Genomic DNA, 27,748 nt, shown 5'->3' with positions numbered 1-27,748 from the left:
AATTTTGGCCAGAGCTGAAAAATTTTCTAAGTCCAACAACCTAAGGGTTTTAATTACGAAAACCCGAGAGTTTTTCAAGAAAGTGCCATGGCAGAGCGGAAAAGAGTAGAGCTGGCATGCAGAAGGTACACGGTTCAACCCTGCTCCATGCTACTATTTTATTTAATTATATTTTAAATTCACCATTACAAGTGAGCAAAATTTATTTTTCCTCCCGGGCCCCGGCTGGGCTCGAACCGGGACCCCAGGCCTGGCGGTCAGCGAGCTGGACCGCCAGGCCATCAGCTACTTCGAAAATTTTTTTTCGGAACTTATATTTAAAGGTTAGATTGCGCAATATAAAAAAAAGAAAAAAAATGGCCGCCTGGCCTCATTTGAATAAATGAATAATAAAAAGCAGAAAACTGAATATTCAGAAGGAAACCACCTCACAGGTCCAAAATTCTGGTTGGATTGCGCAATCAAAAAAGTATAAAAACAATAATGCACCTAGATAATTTGAATATAATTTGCATACAATTTAAATATATTTAAATAACAAAAGCAGGCAACGAATAAAAGGACATTGCTAGGTTCCCAGTGTGTTTTCACACCAAATGTATGATTTAATTGTCTCCTTTCAGTTATATGCATATTAAAACGCAAATAATGACAATTGTACAGCATAATTCAGCAAAATTATATACATGTACATTTGTTTTGGGTAATACTTTTAATAAGACACCAATACACGTGTTATATCATTTAAAAATATGTGGATAGGACAAATTAACATTCTTATTTGTCACTAAATCTTAATTGTACATAGTTGAAGGGGAATCCTGCATGGACTTGGAGCTAACAATTCCTTATGGAAAGATAGGCAATATATATCGAACCATACTTCTGGGAAATAGTCTGCAAATATAGTGTGGGGGTGAATTAAGATAAGTAATCTTAATATAAAACTTGGTTATAGTCTATCTGAATGTCATGGTATGCTCACAGAAAGTGGTTTAAATTAAAACAATTCAATATGACTTTTAAATTGTTTTCATTTCAATTGTTTTGATATTTTAGATTTTCACGAGATACATTTCCATACTATACTACATACAGTTACTTCAGTATCTGTAAAATTTCACCAAAATCTTAACACGACACACTTTTAGGTATTTCTTAGTGATTTTACCAAACTTTATGTTACTTGACAGACATAATACTAATTGGAGAACTTTTTTCAAGATATAAAACATAATTATTTGAGTGTATCTATACTTGTTATTATGGCTTGTTTCAGACCCCTAAAAATAATTCATATATTTAAATAATATATGGGTTTCCGAGTGAAATCAAGTCCGTCTTTAAACAAATTTTATTAGAAAGTATCAATGGACTTTAATATATAGGAAGTAAATTAATTTGTGTATAAAAAAATGTTGAACAAAACTGTTGAATTAGTTTATTCATTTTGACCTACATGACAATATTTATTTGAACTTACAGAAATATTTGAAACCATTAAAAGGAAGTTAATATAGGAAGTCAATAATTATGCGTTAACAATGTTGTAGGTCAACAGAAGTGATAAGCCAATTTTATTCGTTTGACTTAAGTATTACATCATTTATTAAAACTTTCAAAGAAATCCTCAATTTTTTCAACCCTGGTGTTTAAAGTACATGTAAGCATTTGGACCCATTACATAGACTGGTTTGTCTGTCCTACACGCTGTGCGCATTGCAGTGAATTTGCCGAGTACATTTGAGATACAAGCACTTGTTTATTTTGCACTTTTCGATTTGAACTTGTTACGATAATATAAATAGAAACATCACAAAACACCTCCAAAATGAGAACAAATGGAAAACCAATCAACAGTGTTACTAAGCACATCATTTTATTATCCACTACTTCGCACAGATTCTGAAAAGTGCCAGTTTTATTTTACAAAAACAACTCGAGCATTTGACAAACATATAAATTAATATATAACTGGTATATGGCCTTCCCAGATGAGCACTATAAGCATGTATTACTTCTACACCAGGCAAGATATATATAATTAATTAAGTAACAACGTGAACGATGACAATCAAATTTTGGTATAAAGTGTAAGACAATTTTCTCATAATTGTACATGTGTAATCCTGACATTTTGCAGTCTGGTAATTTGGCTGTTGGTCGAGCAATATGTTCTTTCTTTTCCATTTCTTTTCTTCATCTCGGTTATACCAAAATGGCATACAAATCAACTCGATTTTCTTTAAAACATTTATAAAAGAAAACCTTTTCTTAAGGTAAAGTACAGTGAAAGTAGGCATTTATTTCTCCTAATCCCTCAATTAGAATCTTGGAAATTGAAAGCAGCCTTAGGTAAAGTCAAATGCATTTTATTAATAGTTCATCATAATTTTGATGTATCACAAACTGGTGCCCTTCAGTGGATTCTCGGCATGCATAGAAAGGACCATCAACTGCTAAGTTAGCCCGGGAACATCTGCAAAATATAATATTCCACAATTATTTATTTCAATACACAATAACAGTTCAGAACAGAAGATAAATTTTATAGTGAGAAGGCAAGACTAAAACATTTTCCTGTTTTTGACAGTTCATTTCCGACTTTTTCATTTGAATATATATCTACAGAAAAACAAACAGTAGCAGACAAAAAGTCAATAAATCATAAGAAAAACAAGAGCATCCAAAAATCTGAGCACAAAAATATGATTTGCAGAAAAGCAAAAAAAAATAAAAATTATTAAATATTTTCATCTAATTGACAGTAAATCAGTTTTTGAAAACGGTTTGATTTTTTGGAGAATACACATACAAGTATTAAAGTAAGTAGGCCTAATTGATGAAAACAATGAAAAACAGAAGTGATTTTTCTTGAGTAGGTTCAATATGAAGATAACTAATGAAGGAAAATGGGTAAAACATCAACTAAATACATCAACATGCAAATATGTACTATATTTAAGACTATAAGCTGATAAAAGAAAATCATGGATTTTCCCATCAATGTGTTCAATACGAAGATATATAAAAATGGAACAGGGGTGAAACATTAAGCCTCAACATGCGAATCTGTATTATATTTAAGCCTATATAAACTGATTAAGGAAAAATCATTGATGTTTCCCTATTAAATGTGTTCAATATGAAGATAAATAAAAATGGAAAAGCAACATGCAAATGTGTACTATATTTAAGCCTATGTAAGTTGATAAAAAAATGAAAAATAATGGATGTTTCCCCCAATGTGCTCAATATGAAGATAAATAAGTATGGAAAGGGGTGGAACTTCAAATAAAACCTCAACATGAAAATATGTCCTACATTTAAGCCTATAAATGTTGTATGAAATAGAAAATATCATTGAAGTTTCCCTTAATGTGTTCAATATGAAGGTAACTACATGTATAAGGAAGGGAAAGGGGTGAAACATCAGTTAAATAAATCAGTGATGAATCCCTGTGAAATGTGTTCAATTTGAAGATAAATTAAGGATGGAAAGGGAATGAAACATCCACTAAAACCTTGACAAATCTAACATGGAATGTTAAATTGATACTTTTAAGCCTGCGCATAAAAAAAACAAGATTAGGTCTGTGCTCTCTCGAACTTGGAAATGAACACATAATTATCAAAATATGAAAATAAAGTCAGTTTATAACATAATATCCCGCCATCCCTCCAAGATCCAAACCAAATCTCTCCATGTATATCAAACGAAATAGTTACACATATAAATTTGTAATAATCTGAAGTTCAATGATTTTATATTCACAAAAACGTACATGCTGTGTAGGTCTATTAGTATTACTCTTTCTGTTGCCTTGACAATTGATGCGACATCAAAGACTTGCAATGAACTGGAGTCCTTTTTCCAGAAATGGCTGTCAGAAACGCTTAGTGAAGCAGACAGAGTTATTTATGTTAATTTTTATGTTTTCCTAAAATTTGCATTCGTTGCCTATCACCGCGCCGGCATTTGGGTTACCAATCCAGTCAATGTAATGGAGACCAATGCAAAGATCTTAAAAATATTATCCATTGTAACATTTGTTTGGGATTAATACTTTGTGTACTAAGCTGTCACAATGTTGTTAAAACCATAACTAAGTTAATTGAATAAGATCATTTATGTACATGTATAATGTACAGCAAATGTTTACAATATTTCATCATATTCATGGAACTCGATCAGATTTGATACGTAAAAACAACCTGTTGCATGCAGCCTCGGTAGGTGTCCATGCAGTGAAAGGAAGACGGTACTTCGGTTTTCTTGAGTTTCTGCCATGAAGCACTCCAACACCAGGAAAGCTGAAATTGATGCAGAAACACAGAGGAGAACAGAAAACTGACATTAGTTCATAATGTCTTTATTAAACTCTAATGTACCAGTACATGTAGCAATTCTATTCTCAGGCAATTCCGTTAATTCGGACATCTGTGTCAGTCTCTTAAATAAGCTGCTGTTGGAAAAGTGAATGTGATACATCACTCATAATATGCGACATCTAACAAGTAGAAAATAATTACAGACTGAACTAATTCGGTACAACCAATGAACAACCTAGTTGTATAGATACATCATGTGGTCAGACTATGGATTTCACAGAATTGCCCCTAAACATACATGCAGTCTTAGACCAAATTCAATGATTTTTTACCATGATATTTGAAGACTAGCACCCTCTTGCGACCTATGTGAGTCCAGCTGTCCAGTGGGAGGAAGCTGCATCCTTGAGTCTCTGCCTTGGAGGATGTTGAAACAAGGGAAGCTAAAATACTGCAAAAGTGAGTCAAAAACACAGAACAGGGGAAAACATTGTTGAACTGAAATAACTTCACAATGTTTCCACATAACTAAAGTTACTAATGTTAATCACATGCCAAGATATCTGTGACCAAGTTCAATGATTTACCATTATATTTTAAGACAAACGCCATCTAAAAAGTGATCTGAGAATGTTAAGCTGGCTAATGAAACAAGGCTGCAGTGTATAGTATTCTGGAAATCTTCTTTGAAGGAGAACCTCAACACCAGGGAAACTAAAAATTGATACCAGTTCAAAATATATTTTATCTGTAACCAAATCTGATAATTTACCATTATATTTGAAGACACGTCACCTCTATGATCTCAGAATGTTAAGCTTGCCGGCGAAACAAGGCTGTAGTGAAGTGTTCTTGAAATCTTCTTTGAAGGAGAACTAGGGAAACTAAAAATGATGGAAAGACATAAACAGAACAAGGGAAAACAGGAGACATTAAATAACTTCACAATGTTTTGCCATACCTAATTAGGAACCAATGTGATACAGTAATTACATGTCAATAAATACATTTACAAAACATATGTTATCTGTGACCAAATTCAATAACTTACCATTATATTTGAGGACATATGACCTACATGTATATGAGCTCAGAATGTGACATTGGCCAGTGAAACAAGGCTGAAGTGTAGTATTCTTGAAATCTTCTTTAGAGCTGAGAACTTCAACACTTGGGAAAGTAAATGATGCAAAGACATAAACAGAACAAGGGGAAACAGTAAGACTTAACCCTAACTCCATAGGGGGCATGCAAAATTGTATTGAAATCGGAGGATTCGGGACTGTTAGGGATAGCCCTAACAGTCCTGGATCCTCCGATTTCAATACGATTTTGCACAATAACTAATCATAGGAACCAATAGGCATTTACAAAATACAAAATGTATATGTTTATCTGTGACCAAATTAAAAAAAAAGAAACAGGGGTAAAAAAAACAAAGCTTAAACTACCTGATGTCTTTGCCATACGAACCAATACATTCCAAGATATATATTTACAAAATATATGTTGATCTGTGATCAAATCCAATGACTTACCGTTATATTTGAAGACAAAAACACGCTCTCTAGCTGTGATCTCAGAATGTCAAGATGGCCAGTGAAACAAGGTTGTTGTGCAGTACTCCTGAAATCTTCTTTGAAGGACAACTTTTAGACCAGGGAAACTAAAATGGTGCAAATTGAGAAATAAATAGAACAAGGGAAAAACAAGAAACTTGAACTACTTTACACCTTTTTTGCTATAACTATAATTATAGGAACTATATTCGTTTACATAATGTTATCTGTGACCAGACTTAATGACTTACCGTTATATTTGAGGGCAAATAAACACCTTTCAGTGATCTCACAGTGTCAGCATGGCCAGTGAAACAAGGTTGTAGTGTAGTATTCTTAAAATCTTAAAATCAATACCAGGGAAACTAAAAATGATGCAAATACATCAAAAAAGAACACGGGAACACGTGGAAACTTAAAACTACTTCACAATGTTTTTGCCATATCTAATTATGAAGCAATTTATAAAGTAATTGCATGCCAATATATAAATCTACACAATATATGATATCTGTGACCCATAATTTACCATTATATTTGCAGACACATCACCTTTACTGTATGTTCTCAGAATGTTAAGCTGGCCAGTGAACCAAGGCTGTCACAGTGGTAAAGTATTCTTGAAATCTTCTTTGAAGGAAAACTTTAACACCAGGGAAACTAAAATGATACAAAGACAAATAGAACAGGGGAAAGCAAGAAAACTTAAATTACTTCACAATATTTTTGCAGTAATTATAGGAACCAAAATAGTACGGTAGTTACATTCCACTACAAAATACATGTTGATCTGTGACCAAATTCAATGACTTACCGTTATATTTGAAGACAAACAAACGCACTCCAGTAATATCATAATGTCAAGATGTCAAGATATAAGAATGTCAAGTGTATTTCTGAAATCTTTTTGAAGGAGAACTTGAACATCAGGGAAATTAAAAAGAATGCAAAGAGAAGAGGAAAACATAGAAATTGAATTTGATTCAGGCAGCATCACAAACAATCAAGTAAATTATTGAATTAAGTGTTATAGGTAAATTGAGGTGAATATATACTAGCCGATTTTCAGAAATGATTTGAAGGTTCAATTAGAGTGAAGTAAAAAAAGTGCAATGGGAGGCGCACCTACATTTTACTTCTGGACTAGACAAAACAATCTCACCTTTTATACCAGACTGTAAGCTTCTTTGTCAAAGACCATCCTCCAAGGAACAGTGCAGGGAAGGAGCTAGGAGACGGGGCAGACAGAGGAAAAAAGTGAACAGACAACAGGTCCAGTGGGTTGCTGGACCAGTACGCAGTAGTCTTCTCTTACCTATCAAGCACAGGGAGGAGTTTCATGTACATGTATTTTCAACATTTTTGAAATGACTGACCTTTATTGAGATGATATATGAAGAACAAAAGTGGCGTCAGGTTGCAGCATTTCCACCTGGTTTGTCATCCATGCGACAAAGACTGCAACGAGAAAAAAAGATAAACTTTGAGACACAACTGTCACACGATCTTGTCATGATATGCACGTTCAACATTTTTAGCAATTTTAATACTTACCCAACTTGAAGAAACTGCTAAGCTTGGTGAACGGCCATCTTTACTAAAAATCCAAAATGGTTTCGCCATGGCTGCTATATTGTGGTCATGCACGTTCCAAACGGGCTCGATTCTGGATGTTTCCAAGGGATGCAAAAACATCATTCATACGCCGTTGCAGACAAATTCAGCGATAAAATATTTCTTGGAGTGTTGAAAACCAAAATTAGCTGGTCTTTAGAACAGGATGCCTCGGTTAAAAGGAGATATTTTAAGATTGAAAACACTTCGTATTACCCCTAAAAATTGCCGCGGTGACCAGTAAACATGCAAAGGAAGTACGCATGCGCGCGAAAATTGAAAACGTAGCCCAAGCATGCGCGCCGTGACGTGCGCCTGTGGTTGTTCCATTCTTAATTTTAGGGGCACAAAAAAATCACAGCGACAATAATGTTCTTATGACTCCGACAAGAAACAATCTCACAATTCGTTTACACAGAAATATTCTCTGTGGGGTTTGTTTCGATTTTTCTTTTTTTGCTGGTCATTGTATTCGGGCGAAGTACTAACAATACACCGAATTAAAATTGTCAGACCTTAATTCCCCCTCCCCACACACTTGTTGGTGGATTTTCTTCAGAAAAAAAATACATGACTCGAACTTTGATGGAATTTTGTACAAATACGTGACCCTGAACCCATAATACGATGCAATGAGAACGCCATGCAGTATTGAAATACATGTACAAGTTATTTCAGGGAAGAAATAGATATCCAGAGTCATTCATTTAGAACTGATTAATCAATAATATTTTTCTTTTGCGGTTTGATAAACAAAAGCTTGAAGAATATTTTTGTCCTGGCAGAGTTGACGGAAAGACAAAATTGAGTGAATTTTACATGCAAACAGAACACTCGCAAAGGAACAAATCCATGCAATTTCTTCCAAACGTTTCAAGGGACGAACATGTTTTTCGGTAAACATTTCAGAGGGACAAGACAAAAGCATTTTTTTTTAAATTACAATTTTTAATCATAATTGAGTTGAAAATTTTCTGCATAATTGTTACCCTTATTTTCAAAGATAATGCTTGGCATCAAATATACAGATCCCAGGCTTTGTATTATAATTAAAACTTTCACAAATGTACAAAAAGGAAGTTTTTTTCCACGAGTGTCAATCAAATTGTAAAGAAATCTGTAAAGATAAAAAATAGAGCATGTTTGTAAAATATTCCAGTATTCCACTAATGACCTTTGAAGTAGAATGTGTTTCTGTGTTCTTAGCACCGAATACATGGCGCAAGACTTACTGGATTTTAATACATTTATTTAGTTATCAAAGGTACAATTAAAATTTGACTCGAATACAAACATGCATTTTTTCATACATGATTTTCAGCCAGGCAACATAGCAAAGACAGACTGATAAATATCTTTAAGTACACTTTTAAGATTACTGTCAGTCGTTTTTTTTTTTGGTGGAATCACAATACTAAGGTAGTTTTAATACACTATTTCCGCTACATGTCTAAAGAGGTGTGTGGCATTCATCACAGTCTGCAAAAGAAATGAATGAATAATTAGGGGACTTGTGAATAATTGATCTTTAACCCTCCTATGCAGACAAACCTTCTTTGCAAAGTTGTCCTTTCTGTCAAAATCAATTTAGTGACTGTTTTTTTTAACAGTTAAGAGCTCCCATAAAGCAGGATTGACTGCCTGTGACTGTTTATGTAACTTGATACAGCTATGCTTTGACTGTAGTTGATTGATATGCCAGCTGTGCATACCACTTGCCTGCTTTTGTCTGTTGACTGAATTTGACTAGTCACAGTGCTTGCTTGAAATATGTGCCTGTTGGTGACTAGCCTGTGTTAAAGGCATGGCAGGGAAGAGGATTAATTTTTTTGACTGTCTGTGACTGTTCAGAAAGCAGGAGGGTTAATAAAATGTGTACTTGTCAACCCATAACTTTAACTGGTTAACCAAAGGTATATGGTGTCTGATCAATCAGAATCTTTAACTGCTTAGCCAATTATGTCCTTGATAAACTTGCACTGGTTTAGAAGTCAGTGGTACTTTACCAAACTTGCCCCGATTAACCAATGATCATTGATTTAACTTATACTCGTTGACCACTCGGTCCATGATTCAACTTGTCTGGTAAACCAACCATAACTGATTGCACTGGTTCGATCACCAACTGGCCTTGTTTATTGCCCCCATTAGTGGTCCTCGATCAAACCTACACATGTAAGCCAATGGGCATTGATCAATCTCAAACTGGTTAATCAATTAACTTGCACCTGTTGACCAATATTTAACCAAACTTGCATTTGCCAATTGTAGTTGATCAAACGTGCATTGGTTAACCAATTAACTTGGTTGATGAAAAGAGCACTGGTTATCCAATGGTGCATTGGATATTGATCAATCTTGCAGTGGTTAATCAATTAACTTGCAAACGTTAACCAATATTGCTTGACCAAACTTTCTTTGGTTAACTAAAGTCCTTTATCAAAGTAGCCCTGGTAAACAAGTGATCCTTGATATTACTAATACTGGTTAAACCGACTTGTATTTGATCAAACTTGAACTCGTTAACCAATTGTACTTGATCAAACTTGCATTGGTCAACCAATTAACTTGGTTGATGACAAGTGCACATGGTTGTCCAATGGTGGAGCATGATTAAAACTTAACCGATGATCCTGATAATCTACCTCGCATTGGTTAATCAAACTGATACTGATTAACCAATGGTCCTTAAACTTGTACTGGTTATTAACCAAGTTAATCCAGGTTTTGGTCATTTCCACTGGTTGCCTTGTCACCTGCCTCTGTAACTTCAACCTCTTGCCACTTCTCCTCAGAGTTGTTTGGCGGATGGGCGGGGTCATCATGAGGAGGTGGGGTGGTTGAGATATGGGGATGGTTAGTGGCTGCTACTGATTCCTGCTTTGGAATGACGTGGCAAAAGACGAAACCTTCCTCTTGAAATGCTGCCTTTAAAAATGGCTGAAAGGGACAGAGATATTGAAGATGTAATTGATGGCCAGAATTCTTAACTGGTGCACAATTCCTGCTTTATGAGAGGAAGTGTAATGTCTGTAACTGGGCTAACAGACCATATCTAATTAATTATTCAGTAAAATGATCCAAAACCTCCAGTCTGTAATCTCCTCCATCTTGCATTCCTGTTTTCCGAATGGTCTATATGCTGTTGTATTGTTTTAAAAGAAAGATGGAAACAATTTTAAGTTTTACTTCGTTGAGCTCTTAAAGGTAGAATACATGTACTTACCTTACTTTTTTACATTATTTGTCATTTGTGCATATTTTTTTTTTTTTTAAGCAACAAAAGTGTTCAAAATCTAAAAAAAAGGGTGCTTAACAACTAAACTGATGAAGTAGCACAGTGATTGCTGTATATTCCCAGAAAACAATATTTCAGGATCTTGATTTCAATCCAAAACTTTCCGAGTCATGTGTTAAATTGCACTCGAAATCAGCGTCTGGGACATTTTCTCATTCAGCCGATTGCAACTACGTGATGTTGCGCACTGAACCAACAACCATGTTCGTTATTAGTCAATAAATGCTCACATGCACCAGTTCACGGCTTTGCCTAATTAAAAACGTACTAAAGAAAATTTTTCTCAAAAATGTGTCTTCAGACACATCTTTGGAAATTACCTTCTTTTAATGTTTTCCTCCAAAGCCAGGTTGCCAGAAAGAATAATTTCATCACAGGGAGTATAGTGCCATTACGGCATTTAAACCAAGTACTTTTCAACAATAATTTCGTCAGTTACTGTTAGATGGCTGCAAATGATGTACATGTACTCAACCTTTAAAGGCTCTGTCATGGACATTACATAGTGCAGGAATTGCACAGTTAATATATGGCATTTCACATAATATTTACCAGTTGTTCTGGATCCCGACAAATGCCAATCACAGCTCCCCCGCTGCCAGGGAACTTAGAAGATGAACCGAACTTCAAGAAACAAAATAGGCAACAAATTAAAAACAAGCAATAATACGTCTAAATGGTGGAGTCTGTATGTGCAAGCACATTAAGAAGCAGAAGATGGAATTTTAGTCAAATATTCACAATTTATAAATTGTGGCTCTGTTAACAACAAAATCTTGCAAATACAACCAATATTAAAGAAGCACTCGCTGAAAAGTTTTACTAGCTATTCACATAAAATCCTTAAAGGTAAAGATGCGTGCCCTATGCTCTTCATAAAAATATTTTGTTTTCTCCAGATATGTTTAAAGTGTATATTTGTTTTAACCCTCTTGCTATTTAAACAGTCACACAGACAGTCAAGATTTACATTTACTTCCCCTGCTATACTTTTAACACAGGCTAGTCACCAGCAGTCAGCTCATATGTCAACCAAGCACTGTGACAAGTCATAACTCAGTCAACAGACCATGAACAGACAAAGCAGGCAAGTTTTTGGCACAGCTGGCTTATTAATTACCCAAAGCCTAAGCAAAGCTGTATTGAGTTACATAAACAGTCACGCCAGTCAATCTTGCTGTCGGCAGGGAACTGTTGGAAGCAGTTATTTGATTGATTTTGACAGAAAGGACTACTTGGCACAGAACGTATGTTTGCAAAGGAGGGTTAACAAAGGGCTACTTTTTTCAAAATTTTGGGCATCTGCAACCCTCTGAAAAAGGTGATCATTTTGTGCACAAATACATCCACCTTGCACCAGACAATTATTGTCAGGCTGCAAACAATTCAAATGTTTTTAAAGAAATATTCAATAACTAAACATTGATTCATTTTTTTTAGTGTTCAACATCTCATTTAAAAGTGAATAACTCTTTTGCTGGGCAAATAGCAATTGTAAAAACAAATCTATTTTTCGGGGGAAACTGGAAGTACACTGTAGCAGGGAGAATGTATCTCTAGAGCTGCCAACATGCATCTTGCAATCAGGGAGATTTTGTACAACAATCAGGGACATCTTTAGAATTACATTCAACATAATAGGGAAAACGTTTCCATAATCAGGGACATTTTCAAATGTGTTCATCAGAACATGGAAACATTGGTTCATTTTCAGGGAACTTTCTGCAGAATTATGGAGAGTTGGTAGCTCTGCTATAGGTCGATTCGTACTTGACGCAAGCGAACTTGATGTCCAGAAACATTCGCTGCAGACTTCCCTGTAGTTGATTATGCATTCAACTTCAGAGCATTCGCAGTGCGAATATTTGCCATGACGTCGCAAATTGGTGTTGGCATTCACTTTCATGCCAATATATGATCCTGTCTAATGGGAGTATATGACAAGAAACACAATATAGGGGACCACTTTGCACCCGTCATGTTAGCAGTTTTTCCAATGGTTGCAATTTTTTTTACAGTATCTGAAACCACCCAAAGGTTTTTGAAATGTGAATGGACATGTACGCTTATAATATGTAATATGTGTTAATCATTTCTGTCATTCTTTTATAATTTTTAAAATCACCCTCAAATTTCCATCAAAAATGGACGGAAAAAGTTACCTGTCCACTTTTTGATGGAAATTTGAGGATAATGTCAAAAAGCAATATAAATTATCAACTCAAATCATCTTAAGCGAAAGGCTGCATGTCCATTCGGTGACTGCTCTATGTTCCGACACCCCTATGTTCCGACAACCTAGATTGTGTTACTCCCGGTTAGGGTTAGGATTAGGGTTAGGGTTAGGGTTAGAAATAGGAATATGTGCAGTCGGAACATAGGGGTGTCGGAACATAGAGGTGTAACCGTCCATTCATGTGTTGAAATTCTTCTTTGGTGGTTCAGGTATTTAATAAAAAAATCACAACCATTGGAAAACCTGCTGACGTGACGGTAGATAAGTGGCCTCATTTATTGTCTTTCTTGTCCTTTGCATTATCACAAGGCAGAAGTGTCAGTTTGCTTTCATGTGGGCAGAAATTCTGTCAGCAGATCAGCAGAAATGTGAAACAAGGGCCAGCTGGGCCAATCTAAAGTCTTGACTCTGCCTTTTACTCATACCTGTCTAGCCAGTTCCACCATCCTCAGATTCAACTCTCCGATCACATCATCACCGTAGAGACTCCGCCTGAGGTCAAAGTTCTCATTCATGAGGTCACAGAGTCTTGGTACATCACCTGCTTCCAATGCTTCTCTGTTAATACAGCCAAGATAAAAAAAAATGGAAGTTCGGTTTACTAAATTTAATTTTGTCATCTCCAGCTTATCAAATGTGTCATGATACTGTAACGGACAGTCTATGCACATTTTTGTTGTCATTGCTTTCTAGCACTAGTGCTCCGGCGGAGGGGCTCCGGCGGCGCGCACCTGACCTGGTTTTGGGTCTGGCTAGCGCGCGCTCCGGAAATAGGCTCTGGAAATAGGTTGCTTAAGTGGGTTTCTTTTGTTGGGGGACGCGGGAAAGGTTTGGCAAGATGCCGGGGTCGTTGCAAGTTGTTACAATTGTATACATTTGTTCAGACTGTGTGTATTTCTATGCTGGGAATCAGCAGTCGTGGTACTGGTAGCAGTGTGGCAGGTTGACCACAGAGTTGTTGTGCTGAATAAATAAGAGTTTCTTCAGAAGTTGGAAATCCTGTGTGTTTGTCCCCTTTTCTTGCGTTTCGCCGGACTCGGAGGACAAGAACCCAAAAAGGTCACGTTACAATACAATGTATATACATATCATGCATTATCCAATGAAATTGTCTTCTATCACAATTCACAGTGCTCGATGCATCTCTGTAGAGCTATAATCGTGCAATAAATTCAGAATATGAGCTAATCAAACTTTGACTTATTTCTCTTCTGGGCAGACTGATTTGTACCATAAGGCACTCATGTCAGCAAACTGACAAAATATAAAATACAAGTAGCATCTTATCTAACTTCAATAACGTAACTTTTAAATGATTTTGATTCCCTGACTAGTTAATTCAGGAAAATTTACCTTTCGGTTTTGGGAAAACAAACATTTTCACCAGGCAGCTTGCCAATGGGTAATAAGTCAAAGCGTCTAAAGACGCATCATTGGAAATTTCCGTTAGTAGTTTTACTTTTTTATTCGGCGAAGAGCGCACAAGCGTTGACACAACGCACATGGGCACACAGTTGCTATAATTCGACGGTTCAGTGGGCGACATCGCAAAGCTGCAATCGGCTCAGTGAGAACGTATCTCAGACGCTGAATTCAGGCCCAATTCAAAACATCAGCAACTTTTGATTTGAAATCTGATCCTAGCACATGGTTTTCTCGGAATATACAGCATTCACTGAGTTGAAACTTCTTCAGGTTAGTTGTTAGCACCCTTCTTTAGATTTTGAGCACTTTTGTTGAACATAATGCACAAATTACAAATAATGGACAGTACCTTTAACATGAGCTGTTAGAAAACCAATCCATTGTTCCCCCAGTGGCAAGTTTTAATCCTGCTTCAGTTGAGTACCTAATTTGTTTAAGCAGAAAATAAACACAACTTACTTGGCTTGATCTGTGAGCTCAGCTAATTTCTTCATCCCACCTACAACTTCTGGATCACCTTTCATAGAAGAAAATATGAAATCATTACATCATCCTTCCTGTCTTGGGAAAAATATATTTTCTCACAAAATCTATGACAGACTTGTCCATGGAGCTATTGCTTATGTTTTGGAGACAAGAAATTTAAAAAAATGATGATAAAATAATAAACAGTGGGCCTAAAATGACTGCCCCATCCTTTTTAACCTAACCCTACCAGATGCAACACAGTGCATCAGGTGGAAAAGAACTGGTGCACTTGATGCATTCAGCTACCAACACCAGTGCATGGACGGCCAGCTCTGAAACAATGAGAGCTAAGTCCCATTGAGCAATGCCACAGTTGTATCCTGCTGCGTGCGGTGACCACAGACTCTGAGGCAGTGTGGCCTTGAGACTTTTTCCCTGATGGATCTTGCTACATTGAGCAGGCTTGTCACTTAGTCAAGTGTTGCATGTTGCTAGTTTGGCAGGGTTCTAGCAAACATAGCCTGGAGGGTTAGGGTTAAGTTCCCATGGCTTTAACATCCGTTTCGAGCTTGGAATCCAGACCTGAAAACCGAAAAAGCAAGACCCACTTGTTACAGATTGGTGATCCGTATCGGTCTGCGTGGAAAACAAATCAAGTCGCAAGAGTAGAAAAATTTCAACTTCTGCGCCGTGACAGAACGTGTTCCCTACAGGTGGGGATCAATCACAGTCGACTTGTGTGAAGTTAAGACCTAGTGCGCAACCAGATCAAAAATGGCTAAAATGGCCCCATGAACAGACGTGGATATATGGAATATTATTTAACTGTTATCAACATGCGCCCATTTTGAAGACGTCACATGATCATGGCTATACCGAGGAATCGTCATCGCGTAATGGGTGACGTGAGCACAATTGCGATTTTTTGGTGTGGAGATGCTGCTTGTTCCACGATAATCACAAGTTTCTCAGTTTTGTGTCCTGATGAGTATTTTCTGCTTGATGCCGATGGTTCTGTCGTGACACATGCAAGACTCTCAAAAGCCAGTCTGAATCAGGTGTTTGGATTTTTTTTTCAACAGTGATTTACAATTTCTCAATGCACCACTGCACAACAGTCGTGCCTGCAGAAACGCGGCTGACCTCCATCACCTGATCACCATTACCTTTTAACCTTTTGGAATAACTTTCTTGCTACGCTACTACACTGTGCAACTCACCACTGTCAAATCGCTGTCTGGCGTTGCTGTGAATCTTGCCGGAGTCGCTGGGATTGCGAACAAATGCAAGCCACAGCGGTGGAACAAGGCCGATCTCCATCGGCTGATATTCACCGTGACCTTTTGACCTCATGACCTCCCGTGAGAAATCCATGTAGACAAGACCTTGGTAGATCTACCCCAATATCAAAATTGTTAGACATAATATTGACATGGAAAGTTACTAACTGATTCAGAGCAAAAAGTGGGATCAAGGAATGATTCAAGTAGCCAGCTGGTAAAATTACCTCACCTGCCTAAAACTTTCTCAAGGTACAATTTAAAGCTTAGCAACCCTGGGGCTGTGCCGAATAAAGTAAATATCCCAAAACATATTATTGGATCAGGTGCATACCTATGTTCCCAAATACCGATGTTCCCCAAAATCCCTACCCTATAATCCTAACCCTAACCCTCATCCTAGCACTAATCCTAAGGATTTCGGGGAACACAGGTAGTGGGGAACACCGGTAGTGGGGAACATCGGTATTGGGGAACATCAAGTAGACCCCACTGGATCATCCACTAAGTACCCAAATACAATTTTATTAAGTAGAATTGGGATTTATCTTTGTATAAATAAGCCATATATACATGCTTGGTTTGAGAGCTTTCATGAGGATTATTAGCCCTAATTCTAATCTTTTAAATCTGTCACATATCAACTAGTCAGCAACCAGTCAGCAACCTGGAATATAAATATCAATACATATATGATATTCAAGACTCTTTTTAACCTTAATGTCAATGTACGAATACTTGACTTATTTCAAGCCAAGTAATGACATTCTTTGCACAGCGCTAAGTAAGTCTAGTCCTTTCATAATTCCTTGCATTAGCTCATTATGGATAAAAAATGCAAAATATCTATATATTATCCCTAAAAGATTTGTGATTATTATAATAATTCAAATTAGGTTTTGCCCTTCACCGACGTTTTTTAAACACTGTATACTCAGTGTGTTACCTCCCCGAGCGAAAGTTGGAAAAAATCACTCGGGTGGGACTTGAACCCATGACCTCCTGCTTTCTAGTGCAGATGTCTTACCACTCGACCACCGAGCTAACGGGATCGGTTGGCCGGTTCGAATCTGATGTACATATAGCAGCGGGTACCGCATAAACTATTATAAGATGGAATTTTGCGTCGGGGTGATATAAATCAAATTAGGTCCCACCCGAGCGATTTTTTTCCAACTTTCACTCGGGAGGTAACACACTTGAGTATACAGTGTTTAAAAAAAAAAAATGTCGGTGAAAGGCAAAACCTAATTTGATTTATATCACCCCGACGCAAAATTCCATCTTAAAATATTATATTAATTATTTGTATATACATGTACATGTAAGACGGAGCAAAATATACAAATATTTGATCAAAAACTAAAATGTAGATTTCAATATAAAACGCAGTTATAAACAATAACAAAGAACATATACCAACCTTTTTAAAACAAATTTTGAATTTTGGACCGGTATTCTTCTGTTTGCGGTACTATTAATTAATTCACTGCTTCGTTAAGTGAAAAGGTATTTAAATGATTTTAACTTGCAGTTTAGTTGACCTAAGAAATTATCCTGCCAGTGTCAAGAAATATTTGAACATTTGATCGAAAAATATGATTTAAACATAACTGACACATAACTTTAACCCTAACCCTTAAAGGGCTGTTTGGGGGTCAAGTACCAAATACCACAGAATACTACATGTGCTGTGCACACTTGTATGGAAAGAAATTCATACTACAGGTTACTCCTCAGTAGTATTTTGTAGCATTGGGGGCAGTTAGGGTTAAGCCTTTGGCAACATTGACAAAAGTAAATATTTAAATATTGAATTATTCAAACTGACTCAGCCCTACTGATATTGTTTCAACAACATGTACAATTCACATATGTCACATATATCCTAAATATTGAATAATTTAAGACAATACCTGTATAACTCTGTCTTGCAGTCCAGCATTGATGAAAAGTTCATCCACCTCAACGTTCAGGATGAACTGTGGCTGCATTGGCTGTGGAATATCCTGTGCGGGGAAAAAAAAAAAATATCAGGAAGAAAAACTATGACATGAGTAACTTGTTTCTAGTAGTGGTCAAAAGGAGTTCAGTATATCCCAATGATTAATTAGTTTTAAGGGGATCAAAGCGTTATCTGCACCATCAGCCAACATTTGAGGGGAAAAAAGTAGGGGGGGGGGGACGCATTGCCGCACCTAGTCAGAGTTTGGTACCGAGGCATTTACATGAAAAGTGAATGTAGTATAAGCCTTCAATGTGGACTGAAGAGACTATTGCACTCTGTTGTCTCAGGAGATGGTATGAAAATTTTCCCAGTTAGAGGTACAGGTAACTTCAAGAGTTTAATTTTAAAAAGGAATATGCAACAATTAAGCAACTGAATTGCACTTACACTATTTGTGAGATCAAAGAAGTGCATGAGACATTTCAGTGTTGCCGTGACGATGGCACTGCTTCCAGCAAGACCCTGCAAAATAATAATAATAATCCTATATAGCACCAACTTGAAATCCATAAAACTGACACTCAAGGTGCTTACAATAATTACTAAATTAACTAAAATCTTTAAAAAATTTCTTTTACAATAATAATAATAATAATAATACAAGCATATTTCATTAAACAGTAAGGTTGAAACAATTGAAATATATCTCTGCAATATAGGAATCCAGCAAATAGTTTCAAAAATGTGTAACTTCCATGAATTATTGTTTATTTGCCATAAAAACAAACAAACAAACAAACAAACAATAAAAACAAATCACAAAATACAAAAAAAACGAAAGCCAGATGGGCAATTCCACAGTTACTCACATTACATTTTTGATTTCCTTGGGCTGTAATTACCTTACTGAAAAGGTTTAATAACTGTTATCCCCATGGTAGATAGAGTAGACCTAGACCTACCTAAGCACCAAAGATGACATCCAGAAAAATATGTTATGTATAATAAACAAGACGCACAAAATCGGTTACTCACGTTACGAAAATGTAATGTGAGTTACCGATTTTGCGCGTCTTGTTTATGCTCTGTTCGTCATCAGGAGATATCATTCACATTATTGTTACCACAAACCTCTCATTCATTGATCATGTCCACCATGCAAACCTTAAGTCCCATCTGAACATGTAACTTCAATATAAACTCACCACCTGTCTTGGTATATTGGTGTCGTATTTCAGTGTAAAATTTCTCTTCGGCAAAGCAATCCTAAAACAAAGTTATAATTGAAAACGGTAAAGTATTAATATAATCTGTTGCACTGCAGACTCAGACAGCACTTCGGTTATACATGTGGCTTTAATTATTTATTGAAGTGTGAGAATGCCAGAGTTGTAATGACTCAAGTCAATGACTCGACTCGAGTCCGACTCGACTCGACTCGAGTCCCTAAGGGTAAATGACTCGACTTGAGTCACTGCGAGCAACTGACTCGACTGGACTCGAGTCCCTCATTAGAAGACTTGACTCGACGCGAGCTAAGGCTAATAAGACTCGAGTCCCAAAAAATAAAAGCACAACTTTGCGAAAAGTATTTGCAATGACTTACGGTGCAAAGTTATGCTCACTTCGCTTTGCGAATAGCAGTCATGTATAAATATACAACATGTCACAGACTCCCACCTCATGGTTCTAGAAGACACAAAATAATATCCAGGAACCAGATTGTTAAACACATTTTCTTATTCACTGTTCATCATTGGCTTTGGGTGATTTCTTATAAAGCTCTTGGATTCGAACGCTGGCTAAACTTATGGCCTCCTTTTATTAATTTTGGTATATAGTGTTCAAATATTCGAGACTCGAATTGACTCGAGCTAAATATTTGACTTGACTCGACTCGACTCGACCTTTTGACCTAATGACTCGACTCGACTCGAGTCATTTCTTGAAAATGACTCGACTCGACTCGAGTCACTTCTTTAAAATGACTCGACTCGACTTCAGTCACAAAAATCAGTGACTCGTTACAACTCTGGAGAATGCAGACTACAAGGTGAGTCAAAAAGAAAGTGACCCGAATTCATACAAAAAATCTTTAAAAAGTAATAACATCTGAAACACCAATTAAGTATTTCTTATTAAACGAGCATGTTTTTCCACTCATCTTAAAAAAAAAGAAATACTGAAATTTATCCATGCTATCAGGGGTTATGCCTGTTTTACTAAAAGAACCCATTTTTATAGCTGTCCATGGAATGCCATTGGAAGCTAATAAGCTGAGTGGGAATGACAGATTACACACAGGCATTCCAATACAATGAGATTTTAATCATTTAAATCAAGACTGAAACAGTATGTTACAGTCAGATTTTGTGTTTTAATAGGGGTCTACCCATTACCGATGTTCCCCATTACCTATGTTCCCCAATACTGATGTTCCTCGAAATCCTTAGGATTAGGGTTAGGGGTTAGGGTAAGGGTTAGTGTAAGGATTTTGGGGGAACATCGGTATTCAGGAACATAGATATTGGGGAACATAGGAAGTGATAGGTATGCACCTTCTTTGAATATGAGAAACAAGTAATCAATTTTTTTTCCTGAAATATAATGGCAAGTTTGGTATATTTTCCTTTGCAAGATCTCCTCCATTCATAGAGGTGGGAAAACGCCCATGTTTCATTTTATTTAATGGTTCATCATTTCACAGAACGGTACATGATCAATGGTGGACAGCTGAATTTTGTGCTCTTTCACTGTGAGGTACTATAAAAACATGTAATTTATGCCTATATTTTTTGGAATATTTTGTCTAATTCGGTCAATTTCTTTTTGACTCACCCTGTTTATATATATGTAAATCCACTTACCCCTGAGTGTACAGTGTTTAAAGTCATGAAGGGCAAAACTTAGTATTATTACTATTATTATTATAAGAATATTAAAAATCACAGTATGTGTTGATCAAGCAGATAATGGATCTACATTGTACATGCAGAAGATCATTGGATCCTATAATTGAGGGGCCTAAAAAATCTCTTTAAGTTTAAACACAGATGAACCTTAAAGCCTGGTTCATACTTCACGCGAAAGTTAAGCGAAATTTGTGACGTCAACAATACATTCGAAGCGCGTCCACCATTGTTGACGACATAAATTTCTCTTCGCACATGCTTTCGCGTGAAGTATGAACCGGGCTTAAGTATGGAAACTGCCGGAAAGGGGAGGGGGGATAGATTAAAGTTGGATATCAAACATTTGCTAATGACCATTTCAAACATTTGTCTGAACAAATTGTGTACTGCAAGTGCGTTCAAAGTTTATGTGATACAGCACCGAAACAGCTACATGAAGTGCCACGCCATTTTTGTTGGAGCTTTGATCTGTCAAATTGTATCCTTTGTAACGCCACATATATGAGTTTGAGCACAGTCATGGTTGCTGATGATTTTTGAAAGGGACAGCATCAGCACGAAGACAAATACAGAAAATCATGTGCGAAAAGTTCTCCAATTCTGTACCGCAACACGAAGCGACCCACAGTTTCAGACGTTAGAAATCTATTACCGTGGTATAACAAAGCAAATGTTGCTTGCTGTGACGGGGTCCATGGGCTTTAATTTGCCTCCAGTGCTATTTGATCCCTCGGGTGTATACAAAAAACCATGGACCCTGCCACAGGCAACAATTGTATAGTGTTCAGAGTTAAATACATGTACACTAGCTACCCATTGGTGATTGTCAAAAAATAGGAAGAGACATTTGATATTACGTACCCTTGCTCTGAGCAGTACTGATAGAACTTCTTGCAGGTAGCCTGAAGAAGCCTCAATCCTCCAAAGTAGCCTTCCTTTCTACTGATACCATGGAGGTCTCCCAGGCTACCAAACTCTGTAGGGTCATTCAACGGATGCGGAACCAATATCTACAAGACAGAAGTAGTAATTAGGGCCTGTCTCAATTCATATCCGAGACAAGTTCCTGACACGTTTCGGGGCATTGTTTTGGGTATAAGTTGCAGGATTCTTAGCGACTTCCCCGCAATTTTCCCACAATGAAGGTATCAGTTTATGGTGAGTCAAGCTGTTGCTAAGGCCAAAAAAAAAAGGCGCCGGATTCTGGTATGGAGCTTGCCCAAAAAGAGGTGCGGCGACGCGGCTTTTTTTTTTTTACCTGTTTTTTTTTGCTTCAAATGTCGGTTGATGACTGCAAAGTCCAGAGAGGCCACATATAGCTTATTCTTGATCATAACCCATCTAAAAACATGTTAAAATTGTGCAGCAGCGGGATTCCAGTCAAACCAGTGAGTTTTGAGACATCATCTTACATTGAAAAAAAAACTTTTTCATTTTGCCGACGCGCATGGCTACGGCGACGTGCACATACCAGAAACCGGGGAACTTTTCTTTTTTGGCCTAATGAAAATTTCCACAGAAAATATGAAGAAAAAGAGTGACGTCAGGTTGCAACATTTTTCCCGGAGTTATTACCACGTGGTGTTACCGCAAACCGAAAAGATTCTAACTCACCAGTCGCTCGCTTTCCTTGATGGTGACTTCCGCCCAGAAGTTGGCGATGGAGAGAGATATGGTTTTGCCATGGAAACCATCCGAGGGGTTACCCATTAAACCCAATCTAGGAAACAAACGAAAAAGCCAATTCCAAGCATATTTTCAAAACAATGCAATGCTTTTTATTCATCTAACTGGAAATGGGGTCCGCTCATAAGTCCGACGCCTCATTGGTCCGACGCCTCATAAGTCCGACAAAATCGTATCCCCTAACCAAATAAAGGCCCATAAGTCCGACGCCTCATAGCTCCGTCGCCTCATAGCTCCGATGCCTCGTTTTTCCGTTGTCGGACTTATGAGGCGTCGGACTAATGAGGCGTCGGACCTATGAGGCGGAATAAATAAATTTTATGCCTCGTAAGTCCGACGCCTCATAAGTCCGAAATTTCGGACTTATGAGGCGTCGGACCTATGAGGCGTCGGACTTATGACACGGCCCCCTGGAAATCGTGAATTGAATTGATTGATGATGGAATCTGAGATTTTTATTCAGGGTTGTACAAGTTTATCCGGCAGAAGACCAAGTTCAGGAAAACAGTTCTGTAAGAGTGGGGAGATTAAAATGATACATATTTTCAATGTACAGCTCTTTGCTTTGGAGAATGATGTGCCTTCTTTTCTAAGCGTAGGGTTTTCAATTTTGTTAGTTTAGTCGGGGGAAACACCACCCTTTAGTAAGACTGTGAGACTGCTTCAACTGCTTTTTCCCAGATTTGCAGCATAGCCCAAAAAATTGCAGGTTGGAAATGTGCATAAAATTCAGTGGGTAGAGCACTTGTATTGCATTTCAGAGGTTGCTGGTTTGAAGTCATGACAAACCTTGCATATGCCGTGGCAGTGAAGGCTTCTTTAACCCCTTGCTGGAGTTGTTTGTCCGAGAAGTATTCCAGCCACTTTTTGTATTCGTGTAGACCAACTTGGCCGATGAGTTGAAAGCCAGTGGGGAGCTTCATGCCATAGACCTCGATGCCAGACTTGTTGACAAGCCACTCCTGTTAATAGACACAAATTGTGAATTTTGACCAAGCCGGGTTCGAACCTGTAACATTCAATTACTGTACTTGTGCTTTACCATAAAACTCAATGCTGGACTTGAAATCAAGAGGCAAACCTTAATGTCAGATTTCCTTACAAGCCACTCTTGTTTATGGACAGATACAGAGTGTGAATTTTGACCAAGTGGAGTTCGAACCTGTAACCACTCATATTACGGCACTAGCGCTTTACCATCAAACCCGATACTAGACTTGAAATCAAGATGTTGACCTCAATGCATGATTTGTTTACACTTAAGCCACTCCTGTTTATGGACAGAAATTGTGAATTTTGACCAAGTCGGGTTCGAACCTGTAACCTTAAATTACTGCACTAGTGCTTTACCATTATGATACTAGACTTGAAATCAAGAGGCAGACCTCAATGACAGACTCGCTGACAAGCCACTCTTGTTTATGGACAGAATTGTGAATTTTGACCAAGTGGGGTTGAACCTGTAACCACTCATATTACTGCACTAACGCTTTACCATCAAACCCGATACTAGACTTGAAATCAAGATGTTGACCTCAATGCATGATTTGTTTACACTTTAAAGCCACTCCTGTTTATGGACAGAAATTGTGAATTTTGACCAAGTGGGGTTCGAACCTGTAACATTCAATTGCTGTACTAGTGCTTTTACCATTAAACCCGATACTAGACTTGAAATCAAGAGGCAGACCCAAATGACAGACTCGCTGACAAGCCACTCTTGTTTATGGACAGAATTGTGAATTTTGACCAAGTGGGGTTGAACCTGTAACCACTCATATTACTGCACTAGCGCTTTACCATCAAACCCGATACTAGACTTGAAATCAAGAGGCAGACCTCAATGACAGACCTGCTGACAAGCCACTCTTGTTTATGGACAGAATTGTGAATTTTGACCAGTGGGGTTTGAACCTGTAACCACTCATATTACGGCACTAGCACTTTGCCATCAAACCTGATGCTAGACTTGAAATCAAGATGTCGACCTCAATGCATGATTTGTTTACACTTTCAAGCCACTCCTGTTTATGGACAGAAATTGTGAATTTTGACCAAGTGGGGTTCGAACCTGTAACATTCAATTGCTGTACTAGTGCTTTTACCATTAAACCCGATACTAGACTTTAAATCAAGAGGAAAACCTTAATGTCAGACTTCCTTACAAGCCACTCCTGTTAATGGACACAAATTGTGAATTTTGACCAAGTGGGGTTCGAACCTGTAACCACTGATATTCTTGCACTAGCACTTTGCCATCAAATATGATGCTAGACTTGAAATCAAGAAGTGTACCTAAATGCATGATTTGTTAACATGCCATTCCAGTTTATGGACAAAAACTGCAAATTAATGGACCAAGCGGGGGTTGAACATGTAACTTTTACTGACTAGTGCTTTACCATTATTACACTTGAAATATAGACACAGACCATAATGCATATTTCATTGACAAGACACACCCGTCTACGAACAAAAATTGTTCATTTTGACCAAGTGGGTTTCGAACCTGTAACCTTCAATTACAGCACTTGTGCTTTACAATTATAAAGCCTGATGCTATAGACTTGAAATCAAGATGTCGACCTCAATGAATAATCTGTTTACAATTAAGCCACTCCCGTTTAAATGAATTTTGACCAAGCAGGGTTCAAACCTGTAACCATTCAAATTGTATTATACCATGTACATTCCAAAGTTTCTCTCGACGACATTAGGATGATCGTTGAGGTAGGATGTGATCGTCGGCAGGGTCTGCTTTCGGAAGCAGTAGAAGACGACGCTTGCCAAACGCGACATTGCCTCATCATGGTTCGGCTTCTCCGTGAAATGAGTAATCCTGTGTTGTCAAACAGAGAAAATTGGGGTTGTAACGAGCATTGCGAGTAACCTTCACTAGAAACAATAAGCCATTTGCGTGTAACCTATACCCTTTGGGATTTACATTTGAAAAACGTCTGGTACAATGACTTGCTCAGAATGCTTGGCACATTTTAACTGTGAATTCTCCAGACCAAAGACACTGTTGCTAATCACATGATTCGGGGCAAGCTCTTGCATAGTTACGTAAGAGACGCTCAGCACCAATACATCGTTCACAATGGGTGAGAATGGCACAAAGACACCAGACCATGCCGGAGCTGGGGGTTGCTAGCATAAGGCGTGCCCCGAATCACGTGACATAGTAACAGTCTCTTTGGTCGGGAGAATGCTAGGTTAAAACGTGCAAAGCATTGTATTAAGTCAGCGTTCCAGATTTTATTCAAATTTAACACGCAAATGGCTTATTCTGAGAGAAAACAGTCAATCTAACTGTAAACTGGCCAGCCCTCTAATCTATCTTAATCCTTTGTCCAAACAGTGGCTTTATAATCCCTAACACCTAGTGTAATAAAGCCACATGTGCTGTCACACAGCTGATATTGACAAGTGCAGGGGATTAGCAGCAGTATTGGATAACAGGGGCCAGTTTGTTGACAGAGGGATTAACAAGATTAGAGTGTACCGTTAAAAGTACTGTATTCTTTCCGAGTTTTCAGGCCCTAACTTGGAATGCTGCTAGAAGCACGTACACCTGATGACGCCTGACGATCGCGCAAAGGCGTATGGCTTTGTGCTCATTCAGAATAAAAGAGTCGTTTGTACTTCGCACTCTAACGCGCCATAAACCAGTGCAAGCATGCAGCGTGTCCTTCCATGGTAAGGAAAGTTTTAATATGATAATGATGACACCAAAATTAATAGACGTGAACATTTTAATCATAACCTTGCAAGCCATTAGAAAGATTAACTCACGCCGCGACGAATTGGTTTAATTTTTACCCCAGACACCGCATACAAAAAACGCTAACGTAAAGCATAGGCAGGCAGCAGGCCATTCCTAATTTGCATACGTATCCAAAAATTTTGAACATGCAAATGATGCAATACCAGGGTGAGAGACCAGGTAATGGTGGGAGTGTACTGCTTGACACCTTGGGAGCAAGGTTGGGCACAAATGGCCAATGTACACATACACGTACGCGATTTTGTCGCAACGACTTTTTTTACTCAAATTGTTTCATATGCATACATGTGTTAACAAATACGCAATATTTCGCACGATTCTTTCCACCATATCTTTTACAACCGACAAGCTCATTGTTAGTCATGGGTTTTCATAGACGTTTACTAAGGAGCATGACTATTTATGATGTAGGTCTAAGAAAAGTATTACAATATTTTTAAGATTTATAAGATGTTTAACAATCTTGTAAGATTTTAAAAATCTTAAAAAGATTTTTATAAGATTCTGTGACTTTTCTTATAAGATTGTTATAGGATTCTTATCAGATTCTTATCAGAGTATTTTGTAGGCCTTGCTGGGATTCTTATAAGAATCTTATATGACCTTACTAATTTGCATATAAAATACTACAAAATACTCTTATAAGAATCTTATAAGAATCATATAGGAATCTTATAAGATCTTACTAATTTTCATATAAAATACTTGTAAGAATCTTATAAGATTCTTTATCAGACTCTTATAATATTCTTATAAGAAGGTTCTCAGATGCTTATAAGATTCTTACAACATTCTTATAAGATTCTTATAAGAGTGTTTCGTAGGGGATACACAGGTTCCAGATGGAAAACGCATGCAGCGAATTTGATTTAAAAAGAAACTGTGCGCAAACTCAGTGTAAACATGCTCATTGTTTTGAGCTAATATTTACAAAAACGTACGACACTGTCGCACAAGAAAGTCGCATATATGTGCGTACAAAAATAGGCCCCAACACACGGGAACGGTTTTGCATCCTCGATGGACTTCAATAACTAACTTGAAAAATTTGTTCTCAGTTTTGTACCCAACCCATTGGACTTGCTACCAGATTTGGACGTGGAAGTCTGATTGGTTTAGAATCAAATGTGAATATTTATGTGGTGGAACAGAACATGGAGCATTGTCAGGTAGAAAACATACTCTTCTGCAGTTTAGTCCTTC

At 37.4% G+C, this 27,748-nt stretch overlaps 1 protein-coding gene and 1 long non-coding RNA gene across 7 annotated transcripts in view; both read right to left on the bottom strand.

Moving 5' to 3' along the window:
* Window positions 1-341: 341 nt before the first annotated feature.
* LOC119733308 lies at window positions 342-7,950 on the bottom strand. 6 transcript variants are annotated; one of them, XR_005271767.1, is made up of 8 exons: window positions 7,446-7,950; window positions 7,268-7,349; window positions 7,054-7,119; window positions 6,706-6,794; window positions 5,384-5,502; window positions 5,105-5,216; window positions 4,665-4,783; window positions 342-4,314 (listed from the first exon to the last, which is right to left on the bottom strand). It is a non-coding gene; the product is annotated as an uncharacterized LOC119733308 (long non-coding RNA). The 6 variants fall into 6 exon arrangements; XR_005271763.1 differs by having other exon boundaries at window positions 6,706-6,809; window positions 7,446-7,949; XR_005271765.1 differs by having other exon boundaries at window positions 5,384-5,494; window positions 6,706-6,809; window positions 7,446-7,949.
* Window positions 7,951-9,278: 1,328 nt separating this feature from the next.
* The window catches only part of LOC119732956, a 31,416-nt gene continuing 12,946 nt past the window's right edge, over window positions 9,279-27,748 (bottom strand). The window contains exons 8-19 of the mRNA XM_038206539.1: window positions 25,441-25,597; window positions 23,548-23,720; window positions 22,687-22,792; window positions 21,934-22,082; window positions 19,366-19,426; window positions 18,608-18,682; window positions 18,129-18,221; window positions 16,153-16,327; window positions 14,924-14,981; window positions 13,465-13,597; window positions 11,356-11,427; window positions 9,279-10,445 (exon numbers count right to left, since the gene is read on the bottom strand). Of these exons, the coding sequence (XP_038062467.1) occupies window positions 10,221-10,445; window positions 11,356-11,427; window positions 13,465-13,597; window positions 14,924-14,981; window positions 16,153-16,327; window positions 18,129-18,221; window positions 18,608-18,682; window positions 19,366-19,426; window positions 21,934-22,082; window positions 22,687-22,792; window positions 23,548-23,720; window positions 25,441-25,597 (1,477 nt within the window). The 3' untranslated portion in view covers window positions 9,279-10,220. The remainder of the gene's footprint in view (window positions 10,446-11,355; window positions 11,428-13,464; window positions 13,598-14,923; window positions 14,982-16,152; window positions 16,328-18,128; window positions 18,222-18,607; window positions 18,683-19,365; window positions 19,427-21,933; window positions 22,083-22,686; window positions 22,793-23,547; window positions 23,721-25,440; window positions 25,598-27,748) is intronic.

This window comes from Patiria miniata, unplaced genomic scaffold, assembly GCF_015706575.1.
Source record: "Patiria miniata isolate m_02_andy unplaced genomic scaffold, ASM1570657v1 HiC_scaffold_25, whole genome shotgun sequence".
NCBI classification, from domain to species: domain Eukaryota; kingdom Metazoa; phylum Echinodermata; class Asteroidea; order Valvatida; family Asterinidae; genus Patiria; species Patiria miniata.
This window is presented reverse-complemented; position numbering and strand designations above follow the sequence as displayed.